This window comes from Ostrea edulis, chromosome 2 (genome assembly GCF_947568905.1).
Source record: "Ostrea edulis chromosome 2, xbOstEdul1.1, whole genome shotgun sequence".
NCBI classification, from domain to species: Eukaryota; Metazoa; Mollusca; class Bivalvia; order Ostreida; family Ostreidae; genus Ostrea; species Ostrea edulis.
The window spans coordinates 93973175-94000758 of record NC_079165.1 but is presented as its reverse complement, the minus strand read 5'-3'; the positions used below and the strand labels follow the sequence as shown (position 1 = coordinate 94000758).

Genomic DNA, 27584 nt, shown 5'->3' with positions numbered 1-27584 from the left:
ACCTACATGGTGTACATGTATATCAACATTTTTAGTAAGCACTCGGCTACATTTGAAATGCATCCTAAAATTATTATATACATTTTTACACATGTAATATCACTTCAAATATGGTGTATTTCCATTTTTAATCGCTGGATGCATGTGCCAGCAATTATTAGGAGGGTACTCAAAAGTTTTCTAATCAACGGCACCTATCGGCAAATTTACAAAGTACTCAGAACAAATAGTGTAAAAACAATAACTCTGGGTAGACATTAAAAATGTCCTCATGCTGTGCGCTTCTGTCAAAATACCGACGCAGTATCATATATTTCTTAATGCATTTAGAATAATCTTGTGCTGCAATAGCAAACAAATGTTTTATGGCTCGTTTTGAAACGCGTAACGTTGGATATGAAATCCGCGTGAGTTGGAAGCGATCGCGTGGTTTGGCTGTTTGCAAACAATCATTGGTGTTGCTAAAACGTGGAATAGAAATTGAAACGGCGTAAACGTAAAATGCTTAGCTGATATTATGGGAGTGATCGTCATTTTGTAAAATCAAAAGGCTTATTGTATTATGAACAAGGGCAGCAGAAATTTCATTGAAAACGGGAAGTCATTCTTATGTTCCACGGTTTCATATACTTCATAAGTTATATATACTTACATTGTACATGGTGTATGCAAGTACGTATTTTAAAATCGTAATATCGTACTATTTAAGAATGCACTTGTGTACATACTACCTCTTTTCCTGGAGTTGTCATTTTCTGACACCCCCTCTCCCACCGATTGTGACAGTATATTGTTTCACAAACATAAAGAAAATTTAAAAAATGAAATACCGAAAAACAAATAACCTTTCAAATCTTATTATTTCTTCTCTGCTATTCACCTTTAGAAATGATTTTACAAGCCTATCCAATTAATTAGAGGTTTTCATTCCCCTGAAAACAACATTGAAAAGATAAAGCTACAATGGCAATCTCTTTTTCTGTTCTCTCCCTTTTCTTGTGAAAATGTGATCGCCATGCATTTGATAACTTATTCTTTCCATTCTGTAACCATATCTATTGCTCTCATAGTGCCGGAATTACAATATTCTTGTTAAACACTGTCTAACTTTTATACAAACATTTACCTAATGCCTCGTTCACACGAAGAATTTAATTAGCATTAAACGTAAGTCAATGCGAATTAAATCTGAACCGCGTTCACACGGAAATTTTAACGCGCATTCGTGTGAACACGGCATAAACTTAATCGATTGATGTTGCAGAATATTTTAAGAAGAAATGCGTTTACCACTTGTAAAGTAATTCCTGAAATTTTGATTTTGATGAAATTTTGATGAAATTAATGTATTTGCTCGATTAAAAAAATCTTAGCTGCATCTATCATTTTAAATCCCCATTAATCGTGTAAAAAATATATATATAAATCATTGGTTGCATTTTTAAGGATTTAACTAACGGTTTACAATAGTCTTGCAACCCAGCGTTGACAGAGGTATTAGTGAGCAGCTACATACATAATGAGTTTTTCACTACACCCAGTCTCCTTGAAAAGGAAAAGAACAAAAGTAGGGACAAAAATTTATCCCATCCATTAAAGGACTAGCAATTGAGTGCTGTGAGTAAATTGGAAATTCTGTTCAAATGAATACCGACTGGTCACTGCGTCAAATATCGTTATATTTCTTTCAAAAATCATTTGTCTTTTAAAACTCATATGACTTCGCTGCATTTGTCATTTCTATTCATCCATTTTGACTAGATTAATATCAGCTCTGATCGCGAAATTTTATGAAGACAGGGATGATAAGCATCATTTTGCCCCATGACGGTAGTGTCCTTTTAAAATGTGTCGGCTGTCCTTTGAAACGAGGACAGTTCAAGGTTTAACTACCCAGACCTCTATTCTTTACTGAAGGCAGTTCTTATACAATCATCATAGCTATTCTCATCATAACAATATAATTGAATATCAATCTAGCATCAGCTCCTGGATTTTTGGTTTTTTTTCTTTTTCTTTTCTTTTTATTTTATCATTTTTGAAAATAGGACTGTCGTGTTTTTGGATATATAGGGCTTTATAGGGATTTTAATGACTTATAGGGAAAATATAGGAACCTTCAAGTTTATAGGAAAATATAGGAATAAATAGGGACTTGACACCCTGACTGATTGAAGCATGAGAATGACTGTGATTAAGCATGAGAATGACTGTGATTAAGCATGAGAATGACTGTGATTAAGTATTATCTTACATGCCTATACGTGTTAGATATTCCTCATTAAAACGTAGACTTACAGGTTAGTGTATTTTTTCACCGTGTGTGTTTAATTGTAATTTATATTTTTTTAATACAGTGGTATTTGATGGTCACAATGCTTTTTGTTTGAAAAGTTTCGAATTATATAGAATGCGCTCATTGCTGAATGTATGCACTCTATATTATTAGTGTTGTGGCACAGTGAATTTTAATAAATTGTGCAAAATGATTGAATAACATATCATTATTTTCATTGATATAAATTAACGTGCATTGATTTTCATAAATGTATATATAAAGACGAAATCTTATGTTATATTTCGTTAAGAAAACTAAATGATTTATATATTTTGAATATCCCGATCCGTTTTTTGTTCTGTTCCGTTTTCTGTTCCGTGTTTTGTTTTTGCTTCAGCAGACCGAGTATCCTACCTGTGATTTGTATGAAATAGACTAGCTCTAGGTATTTTACTTCTACACATAGTTTACCCATGCACTACGCTACTTGAGGCAAGACACCTCAAATAATGGGTTTCTAGGTCATATACAGGAGTTATTGTTACATTATATTATATAACATATATGAATATTCGCAGACGCATGTACAGTAGATGCAAAAGGGGCAAAATTCTCACCTAGGGCACCATGGAATGAATACATTAATATAATAAGATTTATAGAATTAACTATAAATCCATTTATTTTAGCCAGACTTAAATATATTTTATTTCTGAGGATTTTTTCGGAAACACTATTCCGGAATCCTACCGGAAATAAGTTGGCAAATAGAATAGCATTTCCTTTTATGACGAGGCATTTTCGGGAGAACCGTTAGATAACAGTCGAGACAAAATTTTAATTTCCCTTCCCACCCATCCCAAAAAGTTGTAAGAATATGTACTGCGGAAAATGTTTTCAATTTCTCAGGTGAGCTCGATTCTTGGATATGGTGCTGGTTATGGGAAAAGAAACAACTACAATGGAGTGTGTTTGAATAGACTGTCTTGGCAACTTGGGGCCAGATAAAGTACATTTTTGATTACAGAACACAAGAAGAATGCGCGTCTGGTTCCTGTGATTGGACATTGAATGATTTGATTGGACAATATTGTATGTATTGAATTATTTGGTGACAATTTGGTCATACATGTATATATATATGATACACTTTGATTGCCGCTCACCGGAATCATAGTCATATGGTTTTTTGTTTAATTGAAAATTGACATTTTAATGATTGATGTTTGGGGGTGATTGCAAATCGTCTCATTGCCGTCAACCGGAATGAGAAGATCTGCTAAATTTGTTGCTTGATTTTATTATATAACATTAGGCAATGATGTGTTTTTGGCCTGTACCATTTGGGTGTCAATACACAGGTGTAATTTTCATGGTAAAATTTTAATGTAAAACTTTAAAATTTTACTCATTGCCTAGTTGCCAAGACCAACAACAGCCACAATGGGGAGGGGTGTTGTTTTAAAATACAATAAGTGCAAAAAATAAACTTGTATATAGGTAAACATAATGTTATGTCTTTATTTCCATCCCAGGACAAGGTCAGCTTACAAGTACAATGTACACTACAAACTGCTATCATTTTGAAGTTTTGCAAGGCTGGTCTATAATAATACAAGTTCTAGGTATAATTAAGAAATTGTTTTAGAAAAGGAAATTTACTTTCATATGTTTTTAAGAAGTGTGATACTAACAAATTGAAAATTATGAACAGTTTTAAAAAATACAAGATACGTTATGTAAAAATCGAAGTGGGATTAATTCGATTTAACATTTCTTTGGAATGTGAGATATATTGAGATTATACACTTAGATTTGATTTAGATAATGAGGTATACTTTTGAGATTTCATCAGGCGAATGAAAATACCTTCGGAATCATTTGAGAACATTGGAATGCGATAAGGCATATATGTGACAATTTATCAAATGATTTAGAATTATTTGAGAACATTCTTGAGATTGTCGAGAAATACAATTACATTTGATCGAGATGAAATGATGAGACATATTTCTAACATTTTATCAGAGGAATAAAAATTATGTTGGGTTAATCGGTTTTAATGTTTCTTTGGGTGGTATTGTGCGGTGATATTGTGTTGAGGAAAACCCAAATACTACTCTTCTTAGATGGCATTTAATAAAAAGGTGCACTCTTCACATATCAAAACGAGTTTGTAATTTATTCCAGGAAACGTTTATGCATAATATGTATATCACTGCAAAATGCGTTCATTTTATCAATTTAACAGTCCCATTACGTTATAAATCATTTTACATTAAGGATCGAACTAAATTGAACAACAATATGGGTTACTATAAAACATTTTCATTTTTCCATTTCATGAAAAAAATTTCATAAGGAAATCCCCATCTTAAATACTAGTATATAGCATGCATTTATAAATTGTGTAGAAAAGTGTTCCAAACTTCCAATATTTTATTCTTTCCTTTACTTAGCAATTGCAGTAAATTATTGAACATTTTGTTTTGATATGTTAATAGTACTATCATAAAGCGATTATCAGTACTTTGATTTAAAAATGCTACCTTATATTTAAAGCTCTGAAACTCATGAACTCGTTCATCTATTTAGTCGTGTTACTTGTTTTTTGCTAAGAATTGTAACAATGATAATTATACCATTCATTTTAACAAACTGAGTGTTTGAATTACAAATTGCATGTAAGTCTTGTATTTTTGGCATTCAGAATTAAAACATGAAAAACTATTGAAACAACTAATGGAGAAGAAAACATGGCGGCGCCCATATGGATAACAAATTTTTCAGTGAACGTATGTAGAGATTATCTGTTCTTTTGCTAATTTTATCATTTTTTTTAACATACATGTTACCTTTAGAACCTTGCTTCGCGGAAAGGCCTTCGACCCGTCCGAGCTTCGCTCGCTATTAATTACATCAGGGTTGTTGTGATTCGGTTTTTTTTAAGTGAAAGTTGTGCTCAATAATGCGTAGATGTGATGTCTCCATATGAGTGAAATAGTTTGAAAATTTTGATATTAAGACAAGTTTTCACATAATTGAATATATCCCTAAACGAATTAAAGGTAAATTAAATTCAGTAAATAAATATGGACTGCGTTAATTCAATTAGAAATATCTTAAATCAAAATTTTCATCAAAATAGGCCCATCTTTAATAGAATTCCACCCTTTCTTTAATTGATTTAGATAGAGATGAGCTATAGTGTCATGTCTCGTCGACAAGCGTGGTTCACCAGATCAAACTCAATGTTTCGTGTCTCGTTTGATTTGATGATTCCCGCCTGTCACCAAGACGTGATCCTTAGCGAGACACAAATTTATCGGTTTTTGCATTAAAATGGGTATATATATTTAGCGAGAGCTAATTCTAGCGACTTTATAATTCCAAAAAAGTCTACTGACCGAGATGTAATATATGGGATGAATTGATAGCGATATTCAATTTTAGGAATCTCAACACCCTCGTTATCACAGAGAAGAAGACCATTTCTTTTCTGATCTTCTCCTGTAACGGTAATAGCCATCCGTTCTCGCCCGTTAGACAGACAGTTCGTAACTTCGTAGTTTTTAAAAAATCTTTTTAACCAATTTTAGAATACATTTTGGATGTAAATGAACATAGACGGTGAATTCAAGACCAACAAATAATTAGAAAAAATAGAATGTTTGAAATACTTTTCGCATATTTGTTTTTAAATCAAGGTACTGCCGTTTGAGAAATGTCGCCCAGTACACCTAACCAACAAGTCGTTCTCTCTACGATTTCTGAGCGGGAAAGGTTCGGTGGCATTTGTTTTTGCGGATCAGGTCCGGGACATGTATAGAAAAGTGAACACATAGTTTTGCGTATTCATATAGAACGTGAGGTTATGAATTTTCGTCGTGATTATATCACAGATATACCATTAATAAATATGAACGATAAAATTGATGTCGAACTAAAACCATTGTCACATTATTCACAAAACACCCAGATTTTATGAGAAAACTATTAGTGTTGATACATTCACAAATAACTCCAAATTATATGAATTAGGAAGTACAAAAAACAAGGGTTTTGTCCTTTAAAATACACATATGATGGGTGCAGGAGTTTTCACAAAGAAAAAATCAAGTCTGATGATGACCTACCACGTGAAGAAACTGTGATCGCCGATTTGCCATGTACATTTGTACCTGAGATAACCTTCGGTGCACAAATCCTATGTACATGTATAAACCATCGAGTTAGTATCTTCAAATGATATCTTCCACAAGTTTTACATGCACCCCATCAATACAAATATAAAACTAAAATCTGTTTTAGGAAGTTTTATTGGCAACAATCCATATTCTCATTCACACTATAATGTGGGTCCCATCACATTCTCACACACAAAAAACCCAGAGGAGAGACATTTTGGTCTTGCAAACACTTGGCTATCAAACATGCATGGTGCTGAAGATTCCGTCACCAGCGATAACTAAATGTTGAAGAACCTTTGGGGTGAAATTGCTGTTTTAATGAAATGACTTAAATTGCACAACGGAAACAATATATAGTAATTCCTATCTTCCTGGCGTTAGTGCATCCTTTGCGGTATTTGGTATAAATGACGAGATTCTGAAAATGAAAAAAGAAAAACACTCGAAATTAGCTCGGTGACATGAATAGGAAATGTTCAACATACACAAATAAAATATGATAAGTTCATCAAAGTAAAACTAAAACAGGAGTTTCTTAACCAAATCCAGATGACTTGTCATTGTACGGTATAAAATCGTCTTGATTTGATTATGGGGAGCGTTTGGATAAGAACTACATGTAGCTGGTTTCTATTTATAATCCACTTGTCTAAACCCGTTCTCATTTGACAGATTCGTTTTACATTTCGGAGGGGGAAAAAAAAACTCTCTTTGATATTCACATGTCCCTTATGACAAAAACATCATATCTCAGAAATATATATTCATTCAAATAAATCTGTCATCTGTACATCACATCAAATAGCAATGGCCATCGCTGGACAGACAGGCTACTCACGTCATGTTCTGTAAATGTGCCGGGACAAGTAAAAGGGACTATTTTGTGATAGTGTAGATGAAATTGGCATTAATATTTCATAAGATGCCCGTCCCAATCTCTTATTTTATATAGGGGGTCAACATGTGGTCAGTGCCAAGCACAAGTAAGTTGACGTGTTAATTGACGTGTATCGTCGATTTCGGAGGAAATAGCAGTGACGACAGCCTTGGAATCTATTAATATCACGGAGCTGTTAAAAACCCAGTAGCCTTTCGGTGAAATCGAACTTTATGATAAAGGTTAGCTCTTCCACTGCCATTTTGGGTTCATTTTTCGCACTTTATCAGTCATGTTTTGAGGTTCGCTATAGATTTTCGCACAGTTGACCTACTTTTACATGAGATACCCCGGCTCTCTCCATAAATTTAGTTTTCCGGGGAAACGAGTAGGGGGACATGCAGTGTTTTAGCAATTTTCTTAATAATGCTTGTTCGAATTGAAAAATATGGTTTTGATTGATTGAACATAATGTATCAAATAAATACATATGGTATTAAGCACGTATAAGTATGATCTTGGCTGAGACGAAACATGTTTATATCCTGAAGTTTGTAATTATTGTGGATGATTATAGGAAATATATATAGATTAATATTGGAAAAATCACTCGGGCATCAACCACATTTCGCATAGATTTTCAGTCGTGAAGGACATGTTTCCAGACAAAATTTATGCAAATCAACAGTTCTCATTTCTACTGACCAGAAAACAAAATTCAAACGAGTGGTCAGAATATTACAATAATTTTGCAACTGTAATAATCATCAAGACAAATTTCATATATAAAATGTAATAACACATTTTTATCTTAATCCTTCAATTTCGGCAAGTTTAAAGTTGTCTTTCAAGCTATTTGGGGGAAAATTAATTGGTCAGCAGGTTAGAATTAATATAATAGTATCTTACCTCGGCATTGCTCAGTTCATCATTTCGCTAAGCCGAAGAGACATGTAATCTTTAAGACAACAGCCTATACCAGCAGGGCTACATTTCATGAGATTGGGAAGACGGTACTGTTTCATCGAAAGGAGATTACAGATGTTACCGCTGCGGCAAGGAATAGCTTTAACCCCTTCTGTTTCTTTACAAAGACTGTACGGGTTGTTCAGGAGCCGCATCATCATTGACCCGACGCCGCCTCTCCCCCCAGCTCCTCCCTTGGACAATGCCATAAGTGCCATGGGGTTCATCTGTCCGCTTACATCTGAAAAGACACGATCAAATTAAACAATAAGTTATTTTAGGTTATGTATTACAGTAAAGAGAGGCGGAAATAAAATATCCAAACGTTCTAGTGAATATATTTTATCACTTGTTTCTATGAAATACGTTTCAGTAAACGAAAAAGGAAACACAAGTACAGACAGTGCTAAACAACCAAGAATTTTGATACTCGCACTACTATACGTATATGTAGTAGTAATAGTCATGTTTGCGAATACAGGAATATATAACGATTATAACACCATGAATACGTACACGTATATATAAGACAGCACGAAACCTTCACCCCCATAAACTGACTTTACATATGAACAGTTAGTCCAAGTGGAGCAAACACAAAGATGTCGCAAACGAAACATTTACCAATAAATGCTACTGAACATATGGTGTAATCATAGATTTTCTCGTCAGTCTTTAAATTACTGTAATCTACCAGTTACAGGAAATGTTCAGATTTTGTAACATAAACAAAATGGAACCGTAAAATATTTTTTCACATCAGAAACTCTACAGTACTCTAAATACTATAATAGGTTCACTATCACCAAACATTACTCTTACCGCCGGAGCTTAGGGCCCACAGCAGGGCAACATTTCTATTAAGCTGGGCGGCTGTAAATAAAATGGCGACCTTTTCCGACATTAAAAGTGATACAGATATTGTCCATTGAAATACAGGAACATTTTAAACACTGTAAACAATGTGTAACAAATATTAGTATCCTTATCTTAGTGGCAAATCGAAAATAGTTCACTGGATGCATCAATTTGAAATAGTCCACATAAATAATCCAAAACATCTCTGTTTAAATCCGAATTGTTCAAATATAAACTTACAAGCGCAACCAAAAACCGCCAGGACGAGGACGATTTCCTTGATCATGATGTCTGGAGTGATGGAGCAGAGTGCAGAGGAGAATGAGAGGTTCGTTACCGCTGACTGTACGTGACCCACAGTGTCCGGTGATTAGTTTGGCAGGCTTTTTATACATCCACTGTCTCCTGTCCCATTGACGACAAGGTTTGACCACTGCAGTTGGAAGGTCAAGGGTCAAAGTTCGAAATCTGGTAGGCTTCAAACTAGTGTTGAAAGAATGATGAAATAACTCTATTGACAATATACATGTAATAGCTAAGTGTTTTAGTAGTCCCAAACGCTGCTCAAGCCCCCCCCCCCCCCCCTCCCCCCTAATGAAACGCCAGGAGTTAAAAGTAATGAAATAACTTATCATGTATCCCCCTTAACTGTACAAGAATACAAATATTCCTTCGATAAGCGTAACCAAGCATACACATGCAATGTGATGCACATGTGACGTATACTTGAGTCAGGATGTCCAACTGAGGGATACATGCTGAAATTGTGCTGATTTGAATTTATTAAGATTAATAAAGTATATTGATAAAGATTTTCAAGGATGAAGAAAAGATGTTATCCAATTTACAATTTAATTTCATTGTTGAGTGTTTTCAATTGAATTTGCCCTGTCTCATTAAAAACACAGCAATCACGACATCTTGTAAATATCATCCATGAATAAAGCACGGAGATTTGTTTTTCATTTCTTTCTCTTTTTTGACAAATTTTGTGGTTTAAAATTTATCGAAGTAAAAAGTCTACTGAATGTTTTAAGCTCTAATTTTTGTGAAAAAGAAGGTTTTCGTTTTATTGCGATTCCGTGTATTCTGTATAAATGCTTCACATGCGCTGTCAAGTGCCCCGATCCTTAAAATGATTAATAATGTCATGAAATTGTCATACATTTATTTATGGTCAACTCTCAATATTCCATCATTACGTTGTTGACCGTTACCTGTTTTAGATTGTCCATATACATGCATACTCCATATTGTTCCAGCTGTGCTCTATTTAATTTTGAAATACACCTTTAAAATACAGTAAATTTTACACGTTGCACCCTAAAAGTGCAGTAAATTTTTCATGTGGTTCATTGACATTGTAAACAAGGGTGAATGACAATCCGATACCTAATATTTCAAAGTTAATCAAATTAAAAGTCGTATTTCTAAGTTGTCCTATATACCGAATGACAATGTAGCATTGAAAAGCAATTATTTAGTTTTTCGTATTGTACTTTGTAAATTTCAATAAGAAATATAACCCATAAGCAACAAGACACAATTGTCTCCAACCACATTCAATCGAATTGAAACTTCATCTCTGCATCGCTGACGTTATCAAATGATATCCGGTACAACAGTTCGTCATTTATCAATGGAACCTGTCAGAAATATGCTATTTTGAAGACCTCTTACAGACAGAGCTTAAAAGACGGGTGTTTCAGGAAAGTATGACGCCTATATATATATATCCAACAGTAGAGTTGCTTTGCTGTGGAATCAAACCATTCTAAACCAATCTCTTTCCTCTTTGGAACGACCCTTTGTGTTATGGTTTGGTGTTTTTCATCCTCACGGAGGATTTGTATTTCAGAAATGACTGTGTTAATGCCATCATACTTGGTATTTTGATGTCATAAAGCAATCATTATAAACTGCACACATCTCGTTTTAAAGCATAAGATTTGTTAGCATTGTGGTGTTCAGAATTTCTAACCCGTGGATCAGGTCGTCCCGAAAATTTGACAATTTACTGTTGTTCGTGTCGTAGGTCATTTTAGTGCATTTTATTTATTTGACCTCGTATCTACTATTAGATCCGACACTTCGGATGTTGAGTGTTGTTGGATTTTAGTGCTTTATACATGTATATATGAAAGCACTTGCGACGAGTTGTTAATTAAAAAAAATTGTATTAATTGCCGGACAGTGTGATATATAATTGAATTTGGATTATATATATATATATATTCTATACACATTGTATATATATGACCGATTGAGTATCCTCTTTCGACATCTTGTGTATTTTCATATATCTAATATCACACCTCCTGCAAGGCGATCAATATTAACCACTGCATTTATCAGCACTTCTCAGTACCAACATTACTTCCCTCAGCACTTATAGCCCGCAGTAAATATCAGTATCAACAGCAATTATCAGTACCAACAGTAAAAATATCAGTAATTATCAGAGGTAATCAACAGCACAATAACAGTAATTATCTGCAAAAAATGGAACTCTCAGTACGTTTCCCGTCCAGTAGTGTAGGCATTATGAGATTGATGACTGTTCGTTATCTTCACCTTGATCATGTGAAAGTTTACGGAATGTTAGATGTACAGGGACCCCACAACTTTGACAAATTTGGATAGTCGTTTCGTCAATTATAAAAATGACAACACGAATTAGATCAGAGGGACAGAGCCTAGGCCTGAATAAATGAGGATTAGATATTCGGTGGCAGGGGTGGGGGAGTGGGTGGGGCTAAAATTCATTAACTTAGTTCGAAACGTTAGGTACCTAGCTACCCCAGAAGATTATCATCATTTTTTACTTATTCATTGTGGGCCAATGATTTAAGCCAAGTTAAACTTTCGAGATTGTTGGATCGAATCAAGTGGAACATGTAAAAACTTATACGGTACCAATTTTGATGCACCAGATGCGCATTTCGACAAATAATGTCTCTTCAGTGATGCTCAACCGAAATGTTTGAAATCCAAAATAACAATGAAGTTTTAGAGCTATTATAGCCAAAAACTGCGTGCCAAAAAAGTGGAGTCAAATTTGTCTAAGGATAAGAGCTATGCATGAGGGAGATAATCTTTAATTTTGAAATGAATTTCTAAATTTTATAACAGCAATTAAATATACATCCGTATTTTCAAGCTAGTAACGAAGTACTTAGCTACTGGGCTGTAGAGACCCTTGGGGACTTTCGAGCGTCTTCGTTGATACTATGCTGGTTTGGTCCTTTCATCTTCCCCGTATTTCCTGAAGGCACTCCCATAATGTTAGAGACATGGAACATGTGAATTGTTAGGCAGATAAACAGGTATTTGATTGCGGGGGAAATATCACCCATCCTCAATTCATGGGTAAACCTGTGCAACTTTATGCGGATGGGATTCATTTATCTGATTTGGGAAATTATATTTTTCTTAACAACATACAAGGGGTGATTGAGTATTTTGCGGATGAAGGTATAAGTAAAGAATTCCCTTGAATACGATTATCACAATGTCATATGAGAATTTTTTTTAGGCAGTGGCCATTTGTTATTTGAAGGCCCCTATCCCTCCCCACCATGTCGAGGTGGACAACCTTGTAGAATTTTCTGCATGAGCATAAAATTCATCAGCTTGTCCATATGGTGAAACCGCCACCTTCAATTTGGATATTGTATTGTGATACTAACAGTTGATATGTGGATTGATTGATTGAATATTGTTTAACGTCCCTCTCAAGAATATTTCACTCATATGGGGACGTCACCACTGCCAGTGAAGGGCTGCAAAGTTTAGGCCTATGCTCGGCGCTTATGGCCATTGAGCAGGGAGGGACCTTCTGCTCGCAGCTGTGACACGGGACCTCGGTTTTTGCGGTCTCATCCGAAGGACCGCCCTATTTAGTCGCCTCTTACTACAAACAAGGGGGTGCTGAGGACGTATTCTTACCAGGATCCCCACGGGATTTGATATGTGATGTTGATTTATTAATTTTTGATATGTGGATGTTAATTTTTATTTCATACAGATAATTTCAATAAGGTTAAAAGTTAAATACAATTGTGACTGCAATGTATGTTGATTGTGTCGGTAAACATATGATTGTTATTAACCCAACCGTAACGGACGACACATAAAAATGTTGTTTGGGGGTGAGCCCTGTTGAATAGCGACCCTACAGTTTATTTGGTATATGTTCATGCTTTTTTTTTTACCACTGTGGTCATGCCAAACAATAAATTGTAAAACGGTCTCGTGCTTTGTTTCATCTCGGGCATATATGCTTGTATTCCATTTTGTGACGTTCACAGTATCCCACTAGTAACAGTGCCTGCGACATTTACGAACAATATTTGTGTTGTATTATTTACCACTAAATACACATTCTATGATAATTGATTTCAATATACAGGGGAAAGAGCAAGGAGTGTCTCCATGAGACACGACGACAGATAAGTCGTACAGATAATTATGATGTATTGTGACATAGAAACCATGTTTTGTTGACGGAGAGGAGCGGCTTTAAAGTGTATCATGTATTAGGGTGACGTGGCTCGGGACTCTATGTGGGCGTTTTTAAAAGAATTCATACCTGTAATTACATTTATATATGTTACGTTAATATATATCAATAAAAATGTGCTAATGAAGAAATTAATGAGAAGGATTAAGTTTCGCAGTATCGTTTTTCAAAGGGGAGGGGACAGTCGGGGTAAGAAGTTAATTTTACAATTGTTGAAGAATTCTTGAATTGAGAAAAACTATATAGCCACTAGTAGACAGCACTACAAGCACTACCGATAGCTAGTTACCGGGTTTGAATATACTTACATTATTTTGTATCTATCCGGTATACACAAATGGCGAAGAGTCATGTTTCTCAGAATACGTTTTGAAGTTCCACCATGCTTGATTTTGCCACATAGTTAACCTTTGCAGTTCAAAATACAAATAAACTTTCAAACGGAGTATAAATCTGTAATTAGGTGGGTATTTAGTATAGAAAAATATTCAGTATCAGGTGAATTTCAAATCTGAAAATGGGCTCATATGTAGTTATGGAGAAAACCATAAACTTATAGCCTCTTAATTTTGTATTCTTTATATGAGTTATAAGATTAATCACTGTTTGTTATCTTCACCTTTTCAACTACTTACAGTTTTCAAGAAGTAAGTTTGTGTTTACATCAACAAAATAATTAATTTACTATTTAGGCTTATATCACAGGGGTCTCTTATCTCTTAAATGTGAAAATCATAGGTCATTCAAACTGGTCGCGGTAGCTCAGTGGTAGAACGTTTGCTTCGTAACCGGGAGGTCGTAAGTTTGAGCCCGGCCCGTGCCATGGCCGCGTCAAACCTAAGACGTTAACATTGGTAGTGTTGCTCCTTCGCCAATCTATCGGCATTTAGCAGTGAAAATCACAGTTCGCGTCGAGCTAGGCGTTCGCACGCTAAATAACCCTCACTACTACATTGTAAGCACTAGACACATCTCTTAATCACCTACAACTGGTGACGTTTTAATACAAGTGAAAAAGTCTCGTTTGGACGTAAAATAAACAACCAACCCTAGCAAAAACCATAATATTACAAGTACATGTAGCAGGTTATGAAACCTTCCGGTGACGCATACATGTACGTTAAACTTGACCACCGAAATATGGCCGACTCAACATAAAACAATCACGGAATTAATCTTTGTTACAATGGTATAACAGAAAATATAAATTTAAAATCATTATCAAGAAATATTGAGGTCTTTTAAGAATTTGAGATTAGGTGCTAAATCTCTGCATAAATAATTTGCATGTGTGTTAATTCGTAAATAGAATGAATGCCGAAAATACGACTACTACCTAGACTAGCCCATTGCAGCCATGAGGAAAAGTACCAACAAGACGACCCCAAAGCTTCAAATGTGATTGCACAGATTAGCATTTCAACTTTTCTCCTAAGCGATTCTTCTCCTGCCAGTGTTTAAATATTAAAAGGCTGATATTACTGGTACGTTTATGTCATCATACAATGAACTCCCGTGACTTTGTGAAAGATAACAATTTCGATAAATAACTCATGATTCCACACGTGAGACCCATCTATAGCCTTTTATAACACATAGTATATAAATGTATCCAGTTAAGCATTTGTAACGAATTCGTCGGAAATTTCAACATGTTTAAATTGCTCTTCGTTACATCTTGTTTGCATTTTACCTTGGGTGGTAACTTGATAGAAGTGTTGCAAGATCAACAACTAACGACTTTGATTGCACTGGTTCAAAAAGCTGGATTGACAAGCGCGCTACTAGGAGGTAGGAATCTATAAGAAGGAAATTTCAATATCAACTCGGATAACTGTATTCTTGATATTTTTTATTAGCTCAAATTTAATCCAAAAAATGTTCCAGACTACAAATGTTACGTAAAACTATTTAGTTTTTACGTTCATTCAAAATGTACATGTACTATAATATTTTCACGAAATTAAAAACTATTCTGTGGTGTTTTCAGGAACTTTTACTGTATTTGCTCCGACGAATCGTGCGTTTGAGCAGCTTCCTCCTCTGACGTTAGCATATCTTTCCAATAACACAAATGCATTAGCGGAAGTTCTGAAGTACCACGTGGTCCCAGGGTCTGTTGTGAAATCTGCCGCATCAAACGAATTACAAGTCACTAGTCTCGAAGGCTCAAAAATAAGATTCAACGTATACCCTTTCAATAACTTGGTAAATATACCATTTACTTTTTAAAAAAAAGAGTATGTTTAAAATCTGGTAATCGAGGTTTTCTTTGAATCACCATTCATTAATTTTGTTTTGAAAAATCATCGCATTATATGCAAGTCAACAGATGATTTGTAAACCTAGCAAACTAAACATTTCTTTTGATGAATCGAATGATATAGAACACGAACGGTCATCATTGGTTTTTACAGACAGTGACTGTAGACGGAGTACGGGTTAATGCTTTTGATATTTTGGCATCCAATGGCGTGGTACATATCATCGATGCTGTAATGATTGCTCCAGCAGGCGACATTGTCACTCAGCTTAACGATCACTATGATTTCACCACCCTCGTTTCTAAAGTCACACAAGCAGGACTCGCTGGTGATCTAATGGGTAAGCAAAGACATCAATAGTATAATGTATTGTGTACAAAACATGACCTCTTCTGGCTCGCCAGTCTCCATCTGTGTTCTTTGACTGTTGCAGGTAATAATTTGACAGTGTTTGCTCCTAATAATGCTGCTTTTGCTAAACTCAGTACAGCGGCTTTACAGCGATTGGAAAATGACAAGAATATGCTTAGAGGTAAACAACTTTAATGTAATACTTTAGATTGTGTTATAGATGCTCACTGTATATACCGTGCCTTTACATTGGCATCCGGTTCTTTTCTATCAATTTTCACGTAGTGTTAAATTCGAGGTTTTATTTTCATAGAAATGTTATGGGTAGGCTTTTTCCGTAGTTTTTAATTTTGCGGTGTTTGTCTACTGTGATTATAACTATAAATCAAAATACAGCAAAAAGAAGTTTGTCTACAGCATTTCGGGGGATCATACATTTCGGGGGATCATACATTTTCGAGTTAACAAGTTTAATAATCACTTTTCAGAGGTCCTGTTATACCATGTAGTTCCACACACAGTATATTCTGCAGGATTATTCAATAAAGAGAAATTATCAACTTTGGATACAAACGGAGATTCAGTTCAAATTTCTATGACAAGTAAGACCCTTTATTGAAGGCATATTTGTACTAATAATTGACAATACAATGTGCACTGTAATAATTAACAGTCGAACTTGATTGAGGAATATAATTTTCCTCAAACGTCTATAAATAAATGGAGTAAATAATTCTTGGTGTTACTTGACATTTCAGGTCAGAACGTTTATCTAAATCTGTATTCACAAGTGACAGAAGCAGACGTAACGGCAACCAATGGTGTTATTCACGTCATAGATCACGTGATGGTACCAGATCGGTATTATATAAGCCTTGTCGTGGGCTAGACGTTTCCATTGTATATATCATTGAAATTCTTATTTCATATCATTGCCAAAAACATTCATACCACATTCCATGCTCATTACCATCTTCTACTTATGTATTAACAAAATCATATTCACTTGAATTCATATAGGGAAAATATTTACTTTGTATATAGTATGTATTGTAGTCAAAATGAAATAAAATATCTAAAATCTTATGCAGTGCAGGTCTTTATTTTGTTACCCATACTTTATTTTTCAATATTTAACCCTCTCTGGTTTTTTCCCTTTCCTTAATATTGTTAGCAAAATTAGTGTAAATGTAAGAAATTTCTTTCAGTTTTTTAAAAAATATTTGAGATTATATACTTCGAGCCTCCCCATACCGACATAGCGATCCGTTCAATATGCCGGAGTGGTATGAAGAGACTCCAGATAAATATACAATGTACATCTCGTGTACTTTCAAAAACTTCCAAGTCATTTCTTAAATAAAATAACTTGCTGTTTAAAGCATTATGAGATCAATAACAGTCCATCCTGAAACATAAATGATTAAGTTCGTATCAATTAAGTAATGAATGAGGTATTATGAGGAATGCACTGATAGTGAGAGATATTATTGGGTTGTAACATATCTTGTGTAGATTATGCTTTTTATTATCTGTACCAAGCTATGCTATTATCCAGTAACGTATTTTGTTAATAAAATTATTCCTTAAGTACCACTGGTAAGAACAGTTGTTATTTATATGTATGCTTGTCAAACCATATGCTCGTTACCATGGTTTGATAGTGGGGGTGTGTGCGACACAAAATACAGGTGTTGACCACAAGGAATTTTATTGCCTTCATAATTTGATTTATTGTTGGTGGTGATGTTTGACCAAGTAATGGCTTAATGTTTAGAAACTTTAATACAAATTCTTTAAGCCTCTGAACATGAACTGCTGTCATTAATATGTACATGTGCCTACTCTATGATACTTAAAATATGAGATTTGTTTCTCAATCCAGTTCATTTTTCAAAGTTATACAAGATATATATATTAATGTACAGAAGATTGTAGCGGTTCTTTTAATCAGTAGATGCATATCATACAACCATCACCAATCTGATAACCCCCCCCCCCCCCAATAGCAGTCCCAGGACAGGATGTTCCCCATACCCCAATAGCAGTCCCAGGACAGGATATTCCCCATACAAAAATATATCAGAATATGAAACGTTTTCATGGTGTTGCGAAAACGAGAAACGGAAAAATAGTGTATGTAATAATTTTATGAGATCAGCATTTTGTAAAATCAAAAGTCTCAGGAACAGGGGAAGCGGATATTACGAAGAGAACGGGGAGTCATGTTCAGAATTCACCGTTCAATGAATTTACATAATGTATTTTAAAATCATTATAACTTATTATGAAAATAGTAAGCAAATGCCTGTGGGTACCATCCACTTCTCCAGGCTTTGTCATAGTAGACAAGATAATGAATTATCGTACGGTGTATTATACATACCGCTCTCCCTGTCTGACCGTATTACTGTATGCTAAATAAATGTATCATAACGTCCATTAACAATGTATTTAATAGGTGTATATACATGTGCGCGCGCGCGCGCGCGCGAGAGAGAGAGAGAGAGAGAGAGAGAGAGAGAGAGAGAGAGAGAGAGAGAGAACCCAATCTGTTCCTTCCATTCTCTACCCTCTGTTTGCTACATGTAACACCTCTGCCAATGCTGAAATTACAAAATCCATGTAAAACGCTTTGAAAACTTTATACCAACATTCAACTTACACAATTGCAATCTAAATATAATTAAAATTAGATCCTTTGATCCGCTCACGTATATCGCTACCTTGTGTAGCGATATACGTGAGCGGATCAAAGATTCTAATTTTAATTAGATTGACACAATTGTAGCTTAATCAATTTATGGTGCAAAATTATTTAACCGCTTGTTAGCAAAGAAGTAGGTACAGTTTCTACAGTCATCTGGCCCAAAATATTGATGATTTCACATGGAGCTCAAATCCTGGCATTCAATTAAGGAATAGTTTAGCAAACCCAAAATTCACTCAGTTTGATCAGCAAAATGATTTGTGTCATATGACGAGAGCTTGAAGTTGGCATAAAATTGCAAAAAAACCATTTTCAATGAAAATATCCACAAATTCAGGTGGTTTTCCTTTTAGAAAACATACAGCGCATGCGTCGAGCAAATTCATATTGAAGCATGTTTTTCATCTCAAAATAATACACAATATATATCATTTTCATTTTGCTCGACAAATGCGCACATCTTTTCCTGAGCAATAATTTGTATGACATTTGAAAGTTTTCAGGCTTATTTTGAGAAAAAGGCGGGAAATGCCTTATTCATGATGTCATAATGCTATCCATTTAGGACTATCATTCTGATTTTGTTGACATGGTATACCTGGCATTTATTTTACTTTCTTAAAACGCTGATTAAGGTTAATTCCAGACACATTTTATACAGAGAAATTTTTTGGGCCTTTTTATGTATACAACCGTACCTTGTTCTTTCAAAAGTTTTGATTTTAATCAAAATAAATGATATCTGCCCAAGTATTAGTGTTCTCATGGCTATATTAATCATTCTAATTCATAAATTTCCGTTCCGCGTTTTAACAACACCCATATTTTCATGCCCCTGAGATCGCGAATCAGAGGCTGCTATTGTTTGTCTGTATACTAGTATCAGTTATATTGTCTATTTATTCACAATTTGCACCTTGTCATAGCTATGATTTAGTTAGTTTATTGAAACATTGTGAGACATCTCATGGGTATAAAGATACAATTATATGACAATCAAGTAACAATATACCAGCAAGTGTAATCATGCAAAAATACTTATGTGACCAAATATGGAGGATGGACATACATGTATGTAAAATCTTTAGAAGTTTCTTAGACTCTGTGCCTTGATCAAAAACCTGGCAAAATTATGTTTTTCTATTTCTTATTGAAATAAGTTGCACAAATTCAAACATGTTTTTCACAAAATAACAGAAACAGACCTCCCCCGGAGCCCTTTGCCTTGGGGAAAGATATCAAATACGCAAGATTGTAAATACCGAGTTAGTGGAACTCTCTTGCAAAGAAGTTCGGAAAAGCGTGTCGATCTTGGGCATTTTTTGTTTATTCAAAACATGGCATCGGAAGACGATTTAACCTCCATGTGCTTTCCACAATTAAAAGCATTTTAAAATGAAAGGTGTGTATAAACGTCTGGATACAGGAAAAATGAACTTCTGAATTTAGCTCGCGAAGCTATATATTTTGACGCAAGCTCTTCTCAGCTTTAGGAATTTCCTGGCTGACAGCAGTGGGAAAAAATCCACCACTTTTCCATTAAAATATATCAGTTGTGGATATTTCTGCGTATTATGTTTCTTTCTTGAATCATTACTACAGTCTACTGCAAAGCAATGATAGTACACCGTTGTTAAAATCGGGTGAATCGATCACGACAAAAGTTGCAGAACTGGTATTATTTACCAACATGCCCAAATTCTCGCATACTCTGGGTCTCGCGAGACTTTAAAAGGGGAAAGTAAAATTTAAAACCAAGACGGAAAAAGTAGTCGCGATCTTGCGTATTCATTACCACACAAAGACGCATCTAACACAATATCAACCATTATCCAACATACTGAAAAAATCAAACCATATTTACATTCAATATTTACTTCCCAAACTCCTACTTCCATTCCCGAAAAGTACTAGAATCGATTGTTCGACCCCCTCCCCCGTATACCTAATGTCCATCACGAGCGCGTTGGGCGTTTAGGGGCTTGTAGAGAACTCCGTCTATGTACATTTTATTGCACACTAATCGTGTTCTGTGTCCTCTGATCTTCTTCTCCCTCATCACTTTGATCTGCTCCTTCCGCTCCTCAACAATTTCTGACAGAAATTATTAAATAATTTGTTTCCTATAGCGAACTTAACCGAGACTTTACGTCTTGACGCTGTTTAAAATCGTTGAATTTTGCTACGATCACTCGAGGTCTGCCCCGGCCTCCTATTATATTTACACGATACAATCTGATAGCCTTGACCATCTCAAATATCATATGCGGCTTCTTTTGTAAAAACTTGCGAAGTATCTCCTCCGTCTTGTCTGGCGTCTCTTCACGAGAAAGTGGGATTATCCCTCATAGAGCGGGTTCGAGTGTCAACTATTTGCCACTTCCTCTCCTCGATTGTACATGCTTTTGGGAAATCATATACCTATACATGTAAAAGATATTGATTGCTCAACTACTACAAATGTGAGTGAAAACGAGAACGGGGGAACTGAAAATAATACAGACACCTCTCAAACGGAATCAGAACTAAAGAACTAATAGATTACGTAGACGTCAGAAAAACACGGGCAAATGGAAACAAAATATCAGGAAAGGAAAAGAAATGATAGTGAGGAGTACATGTCGTGTAAAGGAAAGAAGATAGCTAGACGCAAATTCAAATGTTCTAAGTAAATATCAGAAGATGACCAGTGTTGGGTGTTCCAGAACTATTGGAGTAGTACCTATGGTGGACAAAGAGACTTTATTAGGCAACAAGAAAGCTGGTTCTCGGCCTGGGTTGACAAATACTAACAAGATTATTGTACGAAATTAAATTTTTGCACTTCTGATTTAGGCTGATAAGCTTAATATATTGATTTGAAGTGCATTGAGTACCTTCCTCTTCAAATACTAAATATCAAGATTTGACTTCCATTATGTTGTTCGACGTCCCTCGAGAGAATTTTTCACTCATATGGAGACGTCACAAAGACCGCTGAAGGGCTGCAAAATTTAGGCCTATGCTTGGCGCTTATGGCCTTTGAGCAGAGAGGGATCTTTATCGTGCGACAACTGTTGTGACACAGGGCCGCGGTTAGAAAGGTTTCATCAGAAGGACCGCCCCATTTAGTCTCCACTTACGATAAGCTAGGGTTACTGAGGACCCATTCTAACCCGGATCCCCATGGACCCACTTTTATAAAAGTTACGATCGATTGATTGATTTTTTATGCCGTTTTGGCAATATTTCAGCCATTTTACGGCAGTGAACTTACTGAATTATGTTTGGTTGTGAGTGTTTGAGTTTCCCTGACGGCCCCCAGTGAGCCTACTCTTTTTCGAACATCAGGGAAACGATATTTTGCGTGCCAAGGGGGTTGTGATCCTTGACACGGGACACCCTTTAACGTCCCATCCGACGAACATAAAGGTTGAAAATACATAAACAGGTTTTTAAAAAAATTAATTCGTGTATATAAACAGTTGTATCATAAAAGATTTCAAATTTTTCTATAAATGTCGCATTCTTGTAAATATTGTATAATATAATGATTGTCGATATTTGTAAAAAGTTCTTTCATTGATTGAACACTATTAAAAAGTCTATTTCGTATGGGTGTAAAATCACTACATTCTGAAAGAATGTGATGTATAGTTAATGAACAGTCACAATATATGCATTCAGGCTGACGTTCTCTGTTTAATAGGTGACCATGGGTCAATTTTGAATGTCCGATGCGTATTCTCGAAATAACCACTTCGTCTTGGCGTTTCATTACGATGTTACACGAATTGTTTATTTTGATTTAAATACCATAAAGTTTACTTGTGTCACAGAAATCCCAATAGATTTGCCAAAGAGAATTTACATATAGTTTAATGAAATATCTAAAATCAGTGTAGGGAATTTTGAAGTGCACAATATTATCTTGCAGTGCATTTTTTGCCGCTTTGTCTGATTTGGTGTTGCCATGGATACCAATGTGACTTAGGATCCAGGGCATCTATTCACAAAATATTTTACGACTAAGATCAAATTTTACAAACACGGTAATTTCCTTATTTTTCATTGCAAGTAGCCTTTCTTAATTAATATGTAAAGTACATCCATGGTTTATAAAAGTTGAAGACATACTTGTGACCTTGGGATCGGTATTTGATTATCAGACAGAATTATGTTTTTCATCTTTGTCGCAAGATATTTTGTGAATATGGGCCCAGCAGAACACAACTATTTTACCTTGCTTAGTTAAAACCAACTATTTTACCTTGCTTGGTTAAAAGATAGTACCGATGTAAGATATCTAAAATATATGGGTGATCAATATTCATGTTCTTTATTGACTGAAAACATGATAGGAAGTCTGATAATATAGTAAAATGTTTGTCATTAGAAGTTTTTATGTATTCAAACGCAAGCTGTATAGCCTTTGCTTCGGCTGTATGAATTGTTGCTTCATTTGGAAGTCGTGCAGAGAAAACGTCGTTTGTGATTACTGCAGCAGCAGCGACTATATTTGGTCGTTTGAACCATCTGTATAGATATCAGTTGTAGTATGTTTGGATTGTTTTATGTCGGATAATTTGTTTAAAAATAACGGAATTTGTTTCAGATTTTTTATATTCAAGAAGTGATGTGTCTACTGTGGGTTTTAGTGGTTTCCATGGTGGTATTTCAGAAAGTGATGAGGGTTTTACGATGTCCAAAGGTAAGTTAGAATCATGTATATGTTTTTTAACTCGTAGACGGCTTCAAGTGCTCATAGTGGTTTAAAGACAAGATTTCTTAGCTTAATATAACAGACATATGTAATAATCATTTAATCATTCAACAAACATTCAATTTTATATACAGGTTGTCTTGAAACCAATTAAGAGGCGTACACTCACATTGTTAAAATAATTTACCCAGTTTGCAAGAAGGACTAACGAGAGAAGTTCCAACAATTCCAATTCAGTAAATCTCCCCTGGTGATGTTCATGATAATTATTCGCCATCAATGAAAACGGGAGATATTATAATTAACAACTACAAGCATCTTCATTTGACCTTTTGTTTGAATCAATGGCATATACACAGTGCATGTTATTATTTTATAATGGATTTTTCACTTCATGCTGTATAATATGGCCTACATGTACGTTTGCTTGTAAATCTGTTTTGTGTCGATAATATGGAACCTCGTAACATCTAACTGCGAATCCTCGTGTAAAACATGCATGGTTAATAATAATAGTTTTCATGTTTTTTAATCTGTAGGCAAGCATACACATTCCTGCGACCGAACAAAGAACCCCACAGACAATACTGAAACCAAACGGAACGTAACGCTTGTCCGCTATAGTAGAGGAATCGAATTCACATGGGCACCAAATAGGATCAAGATGAACACAGCTGTAAGAAACGAAAAACATTAGATTAAATTTTCACTCAATGGATATGCAATGTTTATTGGGAAATGATAGAATTGTTCTTTCTAGTAATTATTTTAATTATTGATTGTATATTTTTTGACACTCCACTCGAGAAATTTTCACTCATATGGAGATGTCACCATTGTCGGTAAAGGGGCTGTAAAATTTAGGCCTATATATGCTCAGCGCCTATGGCCTTTGAGTTGGGAGGGATCGCCTGCTGTGCCACGGGGCCTCGGTTTTTACGATCTCATCCGAAGAACCGTCCCATTTAGTCGCCTCTTACGCACACTTAGAATTTGTGATCTGCGATGGAATGGATCCAGAGGTGCATAGTGGAATACATTAAAACTGCTAATAAAACATTAAATACGGGATCCTATTGTTTTCTTATTTCAGTCCTACTTTCACTGTCCATTGAACCAAAATACAAACCATTCATTAACTATTTCAGTTCTTTTCTAAAAACTGACATCGTAGGATACTCTTTAAAGTTTGAAGCTGACTCACTCCAATGCTAAAACATCCCGTTTTATTCATATTCATTTTGTTAATTCGCATTAATTGGCATCACAAGAGCCAAAGCTAATAATCTTTCACGAAGGCATACTTATACATGTAGAACGTACAAATGTACATAAAACGTTGCCTTCCATATCCTAGGACCTTTGCATGGTGTTGCTAAAACGAGGAACGGAACGGAACGGAATTTAAGAATTAGATTGATTAATGTTGCTGCGATAACATCATAATTCAAGGGGACATGCTTTATCTTTATTTAAATCAAATTGTGGAAATTTGTAAAAGCGGTAAAACAATTTTATCTTAAAATTCTGCATCATAATTTTTTATTGGTTTTTGTACACATGATAAAGTACATGAATATAACAAGTTATATATAATTATCATTATGGATGTGAAGAGAGATATTTAGAAAGAGAGAGAGAGAGAGAGAGAGAGAGAGAGGGGGGGGGGCTTAGTAAGTTTCATCTGTTCCATTGAATATCAACTTTTTTCTTTTCACCATTCTTATATGCAATATAATTGTGTGTTTCATAAAATAATCCCATTTCTGATATTGCAGCGGACATTTTAAAGGTTTCTTAGTGCAGCTTGCAGTATAAACATATTACTTCAGCCATGAAATGATAGTGTTTTTTATATCACTATTGTTTTCAATACAAGCTAAATTAGAGGGTTTCTTTGTAATTGTTATTTGTTGCCCAGTCTTATCTTCCACAAATTGTTTGAATTCTTTAAGAATTTCAAAGAAAATTTTAATTTGTAACATTTCAAAATTGTGTAAGTATTTGACATAATTAATGGACTTGTGAGCTTCATGATGTTTTTTCCAGGATCAGAATTTTTATCCACACTCTTACTGCATGAATAATGCTGTTGTATTCTAAAACAATTATCTCAATGTTTGTACAAATATCATAAATATGTTTAAAACTAATTTGTGAACCATGCAAGGTGAAGATATCGAACAGTGATCAATCTCATAACTCCTATAAGCAATACAAAATAGATAGTTGGGCAAACACGGACCTCCCCTGGACACACCAGAGGTGGGATCAGGTGCCTAGGAGGAGTAAGCATCTCCTGTTGACCGGTCACACCCGCCGTGAGCCCTATATCCTGATCAGGTAAACGGAGTTATCCGCCATCTTCATTATTGATATCATTAATCAGTCTGATGTTGCTGTCAACCATTTGTTTATCACAAAAGGGTTATCCACCAATATGCATCTGTGGATTATAAAAAAAGAGGTGAATTTAGCAGCAACAGTAGACTCATCAATAAGATTAAGTGATATAATGTACGACTTGAATACATCAATCCAAAATTTATTTTTCAATGTTTTCAAAAAAGTGGTGATGTATTCAACCCCACAGTTAATGAATTTGCTCAACTGAAAATTGGGAATATACTGTCCCATACCTCTGCTGGAGAAAATGGGATGTCTTACCCAAAACAATTTCATGGAAGCTATAAAAGACATTAGTTTTACCATTTCAATCTTCCATCTTCATACTTTTAACTATTACTTCTGCGCCATAAATTGATTATGCGAAATTAAACGTTTATGTAAGAATTTACAAAGCGTTATACAAAATTTTTGGCATTCACGGAAGTGTTACATTTAGCGAGCAGCGACACCTACGGGAAGAAAATGGAAAGAACACACGTGTTTTATATCACCCGTGGGAAAACGCCACTACCGCATATGTACATACGCATAATACCGTAAATACTAACTCTTGTATCTTAACATTTGGATTAATAATGAGATGACTTTTTAATTCCATTCAATCATAAATTATCCGTTGCCTTTTAGCTGTTTCATATATTATGAAATAAATCTGTTAATTCCTCTTACCATAGATCGTAAACTTCAACTTAGTTTTCATTGGTTGTTTCAATCTTTCTCTCCCGCTGTATTTCTTCGGGTTCAACACTAATCCGCAGGATACCGGTAAATTAGTTTCTGTGGAAACGAGGGGGTTATTTATATTCGGTCTTTTCTATCCCCCTCGTTTCTGTCCAAGCCTTAAAGTATGTGGGAAATCAGTCGCGCTTCGGTTTGAATTTATTTCAGCTTACATTTGATGTGAATCGTTCGAAAACTTACATAAATCAATTCATGAATGATTTTGCCGCAAGGGAATACAATTAAAACCATTCAATTCCACACTAAAGCAACGATAATCGTCGTCATTTCAAACACTACATCCTTTCGCTATCAAATTCGCCTCCATGATAAACAATGACTTCAGCGCATGCGTCATTTCATTTTGTAAAACACCTAGAGGCCCAAGAAGGGTGAAATGCCCTACTTCAGTAAATCGCACAAAAATCTAACTTTATCAGTTTATTTTTTCATCACACGCATCGTATTTTTGTGAATGGACATATTTTTCTGAATATGAAAATAAGAAAACATAAAAGGAAATTACATAAATTATTCTAAGTGTTTGGTGGAATGAAAAATAAAATAAAATCTAAATTAAATGTAATCGCATGTTCGATATTGTCTGAAATAAATGGGCATATTGTATTTGCTGCGCTGTTTGTTTTGAAAATGGCATTGCTGTAATAAAAAATCAACAACAACAAAAATGGAAGAAAAAGAATTTAAAAAAAAAAAGAAGTGTTGAAATATATGAA

The 27584-nt window shown here is 34.9% G+C and overlaps 2 protein-coding genes and 1 long non-coding RNA gene across 8 annotated transcripts in view; 2 read left to right on the top strand and 1 right to left on the bottom strand.

Moving 5' to 3' along the window:
* Positions 1–9456: 9456 nt before the first annotated feature.
* On the top strand, positions 9457–17195 carry LOC125680147 (transforming growth factor-beta-induced protein ig-h3-like). Its single transcript, XM_056153529.1, has 7 exons — positions 9457–9514; positions 12705–12755; positions 15682–15899; positions 16109–16295; positions 16389–16487; positions 16795–16908; positions 17065–17195. The coding sequence occupies exons 1-7, from the start codon at positions 9457–9459 to the stop codon at positions 17193–17195; spliced, it is 858 nt and encodes a 285-aa protein (XP_056009504.1).
* Positions 17196–23401: 6206 nt separating this feature from the next.
* On the top strand, positions 23402–24787 carry LOC130051987 (uncharacterized). Its single transcript, XR_008800291.1, has 2 exons — positions 23402–23706; positions 24258–24787. It is a non-coding gene; the product is annotated as an uncharacterized LOC130051987 (long non-coding RNA).
* Positions 23878–27584, bottom strand: part of LOC130051986 (uncharacterized) — a 36698-nt gene continuing 32991 nt past the window's right edge. Inside the window, exon 19 of one of the 6 annotated variants that reach the window (XM_056155580.1) lies at positions 23878–24392. In XM_056155580.1, coding sequence (XP_056011555.1) covers positions 24337–24392 — 56 coding nt within the window. In that variant the 3' untranslated portion in view covers positions 23878–24336. Of the gene's footprint in view, positions 24393–26120; positions 26165–27584 lie in introns of those variants that run through there. The other 5 variants (XM_056155577.1, XM_056155579.1, XM_056155581.1 and 2 more) reach the window with 5 other exon arrangements.